A 10,236-nucleotide genomic window follows, 5' to 3' on the forward strand; every position below is an offset into this window, starting at 1 on the left:
GACCACGGGAAGCAGGTCCCAGCTTTCCAGCAGGTAGGTGACATCCTATGTTGGGATGGTGCTGGAGACTGCCCTGCTGCTGTGCCTGGCCTGGAGACACGTGGCTCCAGAGCTTTGTCCTGCTCCCAACCCTCCATTTCACACTTACCACTGACCACCACCACTGGTTACTTCACCTGTGGGCAGGATGGACACAGGGCTCTGGTAAAACACTGGATCCACCAGTTAGGACTACAGGGAAGGCTGCCCTGTATCATAGAATCATAGAATCAGCTGGGTTGGAAGGGACTTCCCAGATCATCAAGTCCAACCCTTCATCCAACACTGCTGCAGTTCCCAGCCCATGGCACTGATGCCACATCCAGTCTGATCTTAAAAACCTCCAGGGACAGAGAATCCACCACTTCCCTGGGCAGCCCATTCCAATGGCTGATCACCCTCTCTGGAAAGAAATTCTTCCTAATATGTAACCTAAACCTCCCCTGGCACAGCTGAAGACCCTGAGCCCTCTTGTCTTGCTGAGAGTTGCCTGGGAAAAGAGACCAACCCCCACCTGGCTACAACCTCCTGTCAGGGAGTTGTGGAGAGTGATGAGGTCTCCCCTGAGCCTCCTCCTCTTCAGGCTGAGCCCCCCCAGCTCCCTCAGCCTCTCCTCACAGCACTTGTGCTCGAGTCCCTTCACCAGCCTTGTTGCTCTTCTGTTGTTGTAGTGCAGGAAAAGCTTGGGAAATGTGGTCATCTGCCACACAGCACAGACATGGAAGCAGAAAGATCCTTAACCACTTGCATGGCCGCAGGCTGTCCCTGCCAGCACCTCCCTCAGCTCTCCAGTCCCCTCTCACATCCCTCCTTGTGCCTTCTCGTGGCATCCTCCACGTTAGGTCAGGTCTGCAGTGAATACCTGGCTCAGGTGTCAGCACACCCCTCCTGCTCACCCCCACAGAACAGCTCAGAGCCCAGCCTGGTTCCAGCTGAGTTCTGGCCCAGATCCACTGCCTGGAAGAGGGTGGTGAAAGCCAAGCCATCCAACAGCTGACAGCCCACCAGCAACTCCCCAGATCCCATGAACAGCCAGAAGGGAAGGAGCTGATCAGAGGGATGGAGCAGCTCTGCCACGAGGGAAGGCTGAGGGAATTGGGATTGTTCAGCCTGGAGGAGAGAAGGCTCTGGGGTGACCTGATTGTGGCCTTCCAGGACATGAAGGAGCCAACAAGAAAGATGGAGAGAGGCTGTTTGCAAGGGCCTGGAGTGACAGGACAAGGGGGAATGGCTTCAAATTCAAAGAGAGTAGGATTAGATTAGATATTGAACAGAAATTCTTGGCTGTGAGGGTGGGAAGGCCCTGGCACAGGTTGCCCAGAGAAGCTGTGGCTGCCCCATCCCTGGAAGTGTCCAAGGCCAGGTTGGACGGGGCTTGGAGCAACCTGGGCTAGTGGAAGGTGTCCCTGCCCATGGCAGAGGGTGGGATGAGATGAGCTTTAAGGTCCTTTCCTACACAAACCATTCTGGGATTCTGCAGAGAAAGCAAAGGGCCTTCTGACCATGCAAAGCAGCACCAAGGAACGGAAGGACAAGCTGGGATTTTAGAAGAGCCTTTTCTCACACCTTGTGCTGAAGCCAGCAGGCCACAAGCTGGTTGCACCACAGCGAGTGGGCAGCACAGCCAAGGCTGGCAGACCTGCCCAGGGCTCTGCGAGTGCAGGGGCATCACAGCAATGGCACCAGGGCAGCAGAGCTCAGAACAAGCCATGAGCCAAGGTCCTGCAGCCTGGCTCACCTGGAACGGTGCCACTGGGGGGGACCTGGAGCTGAGCCTCCTCCCACCGTGGCAGTGAGGGTACCCAGAGTGTACCCAGGAGCAGCCAAGCCCAGCACAGGTGCTCTTTGAAGTTCAACGTGGCCTTCATTCAACTTGGCTTCATTCCCTCCCAAAGCAGATTAGGCAGCAGTAATTAACACTTGCCAAGTTCAGGTGGGTTCATTTTCACAGAATCACAGAATCAACCGGGTTGGAAAAGACCTCTGAGATCATCGAGTCCAACCTGTGACCCAACCCCACCTTGTCACCCAGACCATGGCACTGATGCCACATCCAGGCTCTGCTTCAACACCTCCAGGGACGGGGACTCCACCCCCTCCCTGGGCAGCCCATTCCAAGGGCTGATCCCTCTCTCTGCAAACAACTTCTTCCCAATGGCCAACCTAAACCTGCCCTGGGGCAGCTCAAGACTCCTGAGGAGTTCAGGCCCAGGAGCAGCACAGAGGAGGGTGCTTGGGGCTGGGGAGTGGTCCATGCAGCCCCCGAGCCAGCCTGAGCACCTGGAATCATCTGGAATCACATCTCCCTGGGGACTGAGGGGAAGGGGCTGCCTGGGACCACATGAGGCTCAGGGGATGCACATCTGCAGGTTTCTGAGCATTTCCTGTCCCCACACAGCAAGGACTAAAGGAACAGAGACAAAACCTCCTCCCCACAGGCTCCCAGAGCCGCTGCTGCTCTGTCAAGGTGACACTGGTGGCAGCGGGTGGGGGACACCAGCCAGCAGTGCCTGCTTCTTTCTTCTGCTTAAAGTAAAAATAATAGGCCCTTCTCCCTTGTGGCTCACATGAATATTTCATCAGCAAGCTGCCTCATCCTGTATTAGGTTTTTTTCCCCTCTCTGGCTGAGATGGGAAGCTCCAGCTCACAGACCCTTCCACGGCGTTTCCAGGCAGAGCTGAGGACATTTTGGGTGTGCAGTCAGACAGACTGACACCAGGATAAGCAGATGGGAATATATCAAGGTTCCAAGCAACTCTGTGTGTTTGGGAAGCCAGTGCCCTGCTTAGTCCTGGGCCAGTATTTTGATATTCCACAGATGGCACTGAGGAAACACCACGTCCTGCTTGTACAGGATGAACGTGTTCCATATCCATCAGCACTGAGAAGGGAGCAGAGGCTGCCCCTCCAGCCTGAGCCTCACTGCAAGGGCATCTGAGCTCTGTGCCTCTGCACTGACACCTCTCAGGGTCTGCTTGGGATGGGAAATGAGAGGGAGAAGAGACATTAAATCCCTGAGATCAGATACTGCAGCCTGAACGTATCCTCTGCTGGCTTCCCTTACACCAGGGGCTGTTCAAAGGAGGGCAGGCTCCCAGCAAGGAACAGGGCTAGGAATTGGAGGTGCTGATGCACTTCCCTTTCTGTCAGAGGCCTGACATCCAGATCAGCACTGACCAGACACCTTCCACTAGCCCAGGCTGCTCCAAGCCCTGTCCAACCTGGCCTTGGACATTTCCAGGGATGGGGCAGCCACAGCTTCTCTGGGCAACCTGTGCCAGGGCCTCCCCACCCTCCCAGGGAAGAATTCCTTCCCAATATCCCATCTAACCCTGCCCTCTGGCAGTTTGAAGCCATTCCCCTTGTCCTGTCACTCCAGGCCCTTGTCCCAAGTCCCTCTCCAGCTCTCCTGGAGCCCCTTTAGGCACTGGAAGGAGCTCTAAGGTCTCTCCAGAGCCTCCAGGCTGGACATGGGTGTCAGTCCCTTGATGTCCATGCTGTCAGAAGGCTTCATCCAACCACCCACCTTTTTGGGAAAGGCCTTAAAATCAACTTCTGGTTTGATGGCTGTTCCTGGCAGGACCCTCATTGCCAGACCAGGCTGCACCTGGACAATTCCTGCTCTCCAGCTCAGCTTCTACTTGTGTCCAGTGGGAACAAAGCCAATCCATCCCACCCTACAGGAGGGAGACAGAGGGAAATCTACAGACCAAGGGAGGAAACCCAGGATCCTAAAGGAGAGCCAGGCTACCCCAACGAGGCCATGATCACAGGGCTGCCAAGCACAGAAGCTGGGGGGGCTCAGCCTGGAGAGGAGGAGGCTCAGGGGAGACCTCCTCACTCTCTACAACTCCCTGACAGGAGGGGGGAGCCAGGTGGGGGTTGGTCTCTTTTCCCAGGCAACTCTCAGCAAGACAAGAGGGCTCAGTCTTAAGCTGTGCCAAGGGGGGTTTAGGTTACATATTAGAAAGAATTTATTTGCAGAGAGGGTGCTCAGCCATTGGAATGGGCTGCCCAGGGAAGTGGTGGATTCTCCATCCCTGGAGGTTTTTAAGAAGAGACTGGATGTGGCATCAGTGCCATGGTCTGGCAACCACAGCAGTGTTGGATCAAGGGTTGGACTTGATGATTTCGAAGGTCCCTTCCAACCCAGCTGATTCTATGATTCCATGAAGGAAGGAGGTTGGCACCTCCATGGTGGGATGTGACCGCAGAGAGGCCCCCGGGGCTGGGGCCGGTCCCCTCTTTGCTCACCTTCTTCTCATCCCCCTCCTGCAGGAGCTGGAGGTGGCTCCTCTTCTCGCTGTCCCTGCGCAGGGAGCTGTTCTGGTGGTGGGGCAGCCCCGTGGGGGGGGACACGCTGCGGCCCTGGGGGTCCACCCACGTGTAGATGTGGTTGGTGACGTACCCGCCCGGGATGCGCCCCACCGAGTGCACCGACAGGTTCAGCTTCTTGCAGCCCTTCAGCACCTGCAAGACAAGCCAAGGAGAAGGGGGGAGTCAATGCCAGGACCACCTGTCTTAGGTGGGGAGACACAGCTTTGCTCTTCCATGAGGCTGGAAGATCTCAAGCTGCTCTACGACCACCAACTGAGTGATGGAGAGACATCAAAAGCTGGGATTTTGCATTTTTCTCACTGAAACAATGTAAAGGCAAAGCTGCTGACAGAGAAAACACAGTGGGATTTTTTTCCCCATCAGCCACGGAAAGAGCAGAGTGAGGCAGAGTATGGGAGGTGAGGTGGGCAGTGCCAGGCCCAGGAGGAACCCCAGGAGGAGCTGAACCCGAGACTGAGCAGCTTCTGCAGCTTTGGAGAGGAGCTGGAGCAGGACAGGGATCAGTGCTGGAGGAGAGCAGCACAGATCCTTGCCCAAAGTCCCTCTCCAGCTCTCTTGGAGCCCCTTTAGGCACTGGAAGGTGCTCCAAGGTCTCTCCACAACCTTTTCCCTCTCCAGGCTGGACATGGGTGTCATTCTGTTCATAACCATGCTGGTAGCAGGCTCCAGCCAAACAATAACCTGTTTGGGAAAATCCTGAGCTCAGCCCCAAACTCTCATCCCACACCTCAGCCCCAAACTCTCATCCCACACCTCAGCCCCAAACTCTGCCACTGGAAAAGCTCCTGATGCCTTCAGGGAATATTAAAATTCAGCCATTTAGTGACCAGCTGCCTCCCCCAGCACAAGCAGTCAATTAATGAGTACAATAATTACTAAATATACACATATATTTAAACCAACACGCACAGAGATGACCTTGAGGCCCAGAGAAGGTGATTTGCAATCGCTCCTCTGCTCTCCCAGCTTCCACTGTGGGGAGCTGACAGAAGCTTTACAGTAAACTTAAATAAACATATAGGAGTTCTCCCTGGGGACAGCTGGAAGTGCTGATCCCTTCTGAGGCCTCAGGAACATCAACACTCTGGATCTGATCTCAGAAAGAAGGTGCTTTGGGTTTTTTTCCCCCACATATATACATCATTTTGATGAGCTGCTCCCACAAGGTCTCCTGTCCCCACTGAGCAGAGAAGCTGCTGAGCAAAGCTTGTGACCAGGAAGCACTAAGAGCAGCAGCTCCTTGAAAAGGGTAATATTGTCAGGAATACTGGGCTGGCTGGATCCCAGCCCTGACCTGGCAACACTCCTGTCCCTCCCTGCCAAAGCTAAAGAGAATCCAGTTCAGCATCTCCATCACACAGAGCAATTTGGCTGCAAACTTGTCACATGCTCCCAAGGTCACCATGTGCCTGGAGAGCTTAAAACAAGGACTGGAAACCAACAGCTCCATCCCAACACCCGCAGAGCACCTCACCCCCCCGGGCTGCTCCCCTGCCCCAAGCCCTGATCCCCCAAACACACCCCCTGCGGGCATCTCCTGCAGGCAGAGGTGCCCCCCACACTCCAGCCCTGCTGGCATCAGCCCAGCCCTCACTGGGAGCCACCAGTGCCCACTGCCCGCTCCCCCAGGGGCACTGCAGCCCAGCCATGCTCCAGGGCACAGCACAGCCCTCTGAGCCACAACATCAGGCTGAGGAGGGGCTGAACTGCAGGACTGGGGGTGGCAGAGAGCCTTCTCACCTCCCCCAGAGCTGCCAGTGACCCCTGTGAGATGGTGGCATTCTGTGCAGGGCCAGGAGTTGGACTCGACAATCCTGATGGGTCCCTTCCAGCTCAGCAGATCCTGATTCTATAAGTATACGATTCTGTGGGGCACAAGCCCTCCCCAAACCCTTCTCCATCCATTCAAACTGCAGACAGCTCTGTGAAAACCCCTTTTCAGTCTCCACAACACCACTGCCTTACCCAGGTACCGAGGCAGCAACAGCACTGACAGACACCTGAGCGAGGTCTCACCTCTGAGTGGGGCTGCAGCTCCTCATCCAGCACAGGGGAACGATGAGGACAGGCAGTGACACAGGAGTCCAGTCCTCCCTCTGCCACAGAAATGCCTCATTATCCTGACTGGTGCTTGCATTCCCACCCTTTTCCGCTCTACACGGAAGAACGGGCTCTGTCTGCACAGATCCTGGGCATCCCTCACCTGAACAGGTTCACACCACACCTCAGAGCCAGCTGAGGGTTGGGGCTGTCATTCAAGAAGGAGCAAAGAAAGAACTCAGAGCTGAGGGCAGGACAGGAGCACCCACAGGGCCCTCCACGAGCTGCACTCCCCCCTTTCTCCCCACATTCACTCCCAACTCGTTCCCACAGGGCTCTCCAGCACAGGGATCCCCTTTCCTCTCTTCCTGAGAGGATCCATCCTGGCAGGGGAGGAGAAGGGACCTAAGAAAACCCTCTGGGGTTTGTACCACAGCAGGCACAGGCAGGGGTGGCTGATGAAGCCTGGCAGACACATTTAGCCTCAGCCAAATGTCATCCCCTGGATGAGCAGGAACAGCAGCAGAGCAGCTCTCTGGAGGCACAGGAAAGTTTGCAGGGATGAGAGGCCAGAGATTTACAAGGGAATTTTTATGTCCCCCTGCAGCTCCCTTGACAGGGCCACCAGGAGATGGGATCTTGGGCTGCAGGGAGATGTTTTATGCATGAAGGTGAGAGCAGAGGGCCTCAGGTGAGGGGGCAGCTGCAGAGCTGGAGGCAGCAGGATGAGCCAGGGCTCAATAAAACAGGGGACACGAGCAGGGGGAGTGAAGCTGGCAGTGCCCACTGGGACATTGTGGTGACAGTCTCTCCCAGAGAGCCAGAGCTGCAGCAGGCAGGATGGTGACACTCTGTGGAGTCCTTTATACATTTACTGAGGTCTCTGGAGCCCTCAGTAAGACCAGATTCCTGCCCAGCCCATCAAAGACCTTCCCTGCACTTTGGAGCCCTTCAGGACACAGCTCTGCTGCCCTCTGAGACACCTGCACCTTTTGGAGGCCTTTTAGGTGACAGGTGGAGGGTTTTGTGACACCCACAAAACATTTCTGAGGGACTTTCGGAGGGACTTTTCACAGGGGCATGTAATGATAGGACATGGGGGAATGGTCTTAAGCTGAAGGAGGGCAGGGTTAGATGGAATATTGGGAAGAAATTCTTCCCTGGGAGGGTGGTGAGGGGTTGGGATGGAATTCCCAGAGAAGCTGTGGCTGCCCCATTCCTGGAAGTGTCCAAGGCCTGGTTGGACAGGGCTTGGATCAACCTGGGTTAGTGGAAGGTGTCCCTGCCCATGGCAGGGGAGTGGGACTGGATGCTCTTTAAGGTCTTTTCCACCCAAACCATTCAGTGATTCCATGACTGACCTCACCACTGTGAGGCAAACTGGGACCATTTGTGCAGTTCAGTGGTGATCAACCACTTGATACCCATCTCAGGAGCTGGGGATTCCAGGGATTCCAGCTACCTGCCCCTGTGGTGGGAGCTAAATACACTCAGGGGGATGGTGCCTGTCTCAGAAAATGCAGGTGAGAAGGAACAACCAGAGAGGAAGCAAGGCAGGAAACCCCACAAACACCTGAGAAAGCAGTGAGAGCCTCTCCCTCTCTGGTGTCACATCTACCTGGTGACACTGAAGGGCCAGGACACGAGGAAACTCTTCACTCAGCTGTGGGAGAGCTCCAGGCCATCCCCAACCCACACATGTTCACTGTACTCAGTGTACACTGATGTGTAACCCACCACTGCAGGCATCACTCTCACACACAGGGAAAAAACAAAACCATGGGACCATTTAGGGCAGTTCAACAGTTGTTTTTCTTCCTGGAAGACTCTCTCCCACAGCCCTAATTCAACATGGCCTTCAGGCATGTGCTTGCAGGAGCAGGGATGTAGAGTCTCTGCACAGGTCTGAAATTCCCCCATTCAGCCCATTTCTGAGCTGAATCCTTTGTAATCTGTTTATAAAATCAGATTTGACTCGTGAGCTTGCACCAATTTGAGTAGATCCCTTAGTTTTTATTAATTTTAGGAGAAGCTCAGGTTTGCATCAGCTCAGGGGGTAAATCCTGCAACCACAAGCACAAAGAGGCTGAGGAATCCCTGCTCTTTATCTCCACCAGAAGCATAGTTGCTCCAGCAAGACAATGTGCAGGTCCTGCCTGAGGAAGAAGCCCAAAGGCTGAGGAACAGAACACTCCCTCAGCACCACCTGTGTCACAGAATCAGAGAATCCTGAATGGTTTGGGTTGGAAGGGACCTTAAAGATCATCCAGTTCCACCCCCCTGCCATGGGTAGGGACACCTTCCACTAGCCCAGGTTGCTCCAAGCCCTGTCCAGCCTGGCCTTGGACACTTCTAGGTGTCCTCCCTCTGGTCACCACAGTCTTCCCAAAAACCACAGGGTGCTCAGCACAAACCTTCTCCCCACCCAATAACCACTAAAGTCAGTTCTGTTCAAGCACTGGAGCTTCCAGGAAGATTTCTGTTCACCAGGCAGCCACCAGCTCTTTAAACTGCAGCTGCCATGGCTGGGAGAGGAGAAGGGAAGCAGTGTTTTCCCTTGGATAAATCCACACTGAAGCACAGCAGGCACAGGAACACGACCAGGCACAGACCTGCAGAACCTTTGTGCACCCACACACTGAACCAGACCTTAACAAAGTGCTTGGCACGAGAAGCTGCAAAGGGATGAGGCATCAGGTGAGCCAAGTGGGAGAAGCTTCCACCTGCATCCAACCAGAGCCAGAAACCACCATCAGCTGCCATGGTGAGCTCCAAGAGAGCAGAGCCACCACCCATCTCCCTGCCCAGGAAGAAATGCTGCACTTCCCCTCTATTCATTTTTCCCCTCCTGTCCTTATCTTGACCCACCTTTAGTTAAATTTTCTCACTCCTGTCCAGCTGAAGGGGGTGATGGAAAGGCTTTGGTGCACCAGGGTCAGCCCACCCCACTCAGGGCTGGTGAGAAGGGGTCAACTGACCATCTGGGGTTTAGAGGTGCCAATTCCTGACAGATCAGGGACCACACAGCTTCTTCCACACATCCTTCCCTTCCTTTTTGGCCAGCAGGGACCATAACCACAGCACAGGACAGGCCCCATTTTCCAGCTGTTCTCCCTGAACATCGAGCAATCAGCAGGAATTCTTTTCCAGCCCTGTCACACTGGCTTCTCCCACACTGTGCATCCACCCTGGCCTCCTGGGAGATGTTTGCAGAGTGTCTCCACACCCACTTGAGCACGGGATTTTGGCAGGTTTTGGTTTATAACAGAGTACCACCCCCTTGGAAGCCTCCAGGCTGCTGGTCCCTGTGCCCAGCAGCCCAGCTACCACTCAAGCATCGAGCACTTTGCCCTTCCTGCTCCCAGAGAGGTGCCACCAGGCTGGCACAAGCCCTCTGGCCTCGACTTTGCTGCCAGCCCAGTTTTTGAGGCCCCCACAGCAAAGAGAGGGGCAGCACCACATGAACGATGCACTGCCCAGAGGGTCAGCCCAGCTCCCTGGGACAAAAGGAGAAGCTTTTCAGAACAGAGTTCTTGTCGCAGAATCATCAGGGTTGGAAAAGACCTCCAAGATCATCCAGTCCCCCCTGTGCCCCATCCCCACCTTGTCCCCCAGCCCAGAGCACTGAGTGCCATGTCCAGGCCTTCCTTGGACACCTCCAAGGGTGGGGACTCCACTACCTCCCTGGGCAGCCCCTTCCAAGCCTGACCACTCTTTCCATGAGGAAATTCCTCCTGATGTCCAACCTGAGCCTCCCCTGGCACAGCTGGAGGCCGTTCCCTCTCCTCCTGTCCCTTGCTCCCTGGGAGCAGAGCCCG

The 10,236-nt window shown here is 55.3% G+C and overlaps 1 protein-coding gene across 3 annotated transcripts in view; it reads right to left on the minus strand.

Moving 5' to 3' along the window:
- WHRN (whirlin) overlaps positions 1-10,236 on the minus strand; it is a 51,590-nt gene that overhangs the window by 31,410 nt on the left and 9,944 nt on the right. For all 3 annotated transcript variants that reach the window (XM_027687833.1, XM_027687832.1, XM_027687834.1), the window contains exon 2: positions 4,295-4,510. In XM_027687833.1, coding sequence (XP_027543634.1) covers positions 4,295-4,510 — 216 coding nt within the window. The remainder of the gene's footprint in view (positions 1-4,294; positions 4,511-10,236) is intronic.

This window comes from Neopelma chrysocephalum, unplaced genomic scaffold (genome assembly GCF_003984885.1).
Source record: "Neopelma chrysocephalum unplaced genomic scaffold, ASM398488v2 Primary Assembly neopelma1_74, whole genome shotgun sequence".
In the NCBI taxonomy this organism is placed as follows: Eukaryota; Metazoa; Chordata; class Aves; order Passeriformes; family Pipridae; genus Neopelma; species Neopelma chrysocephalum.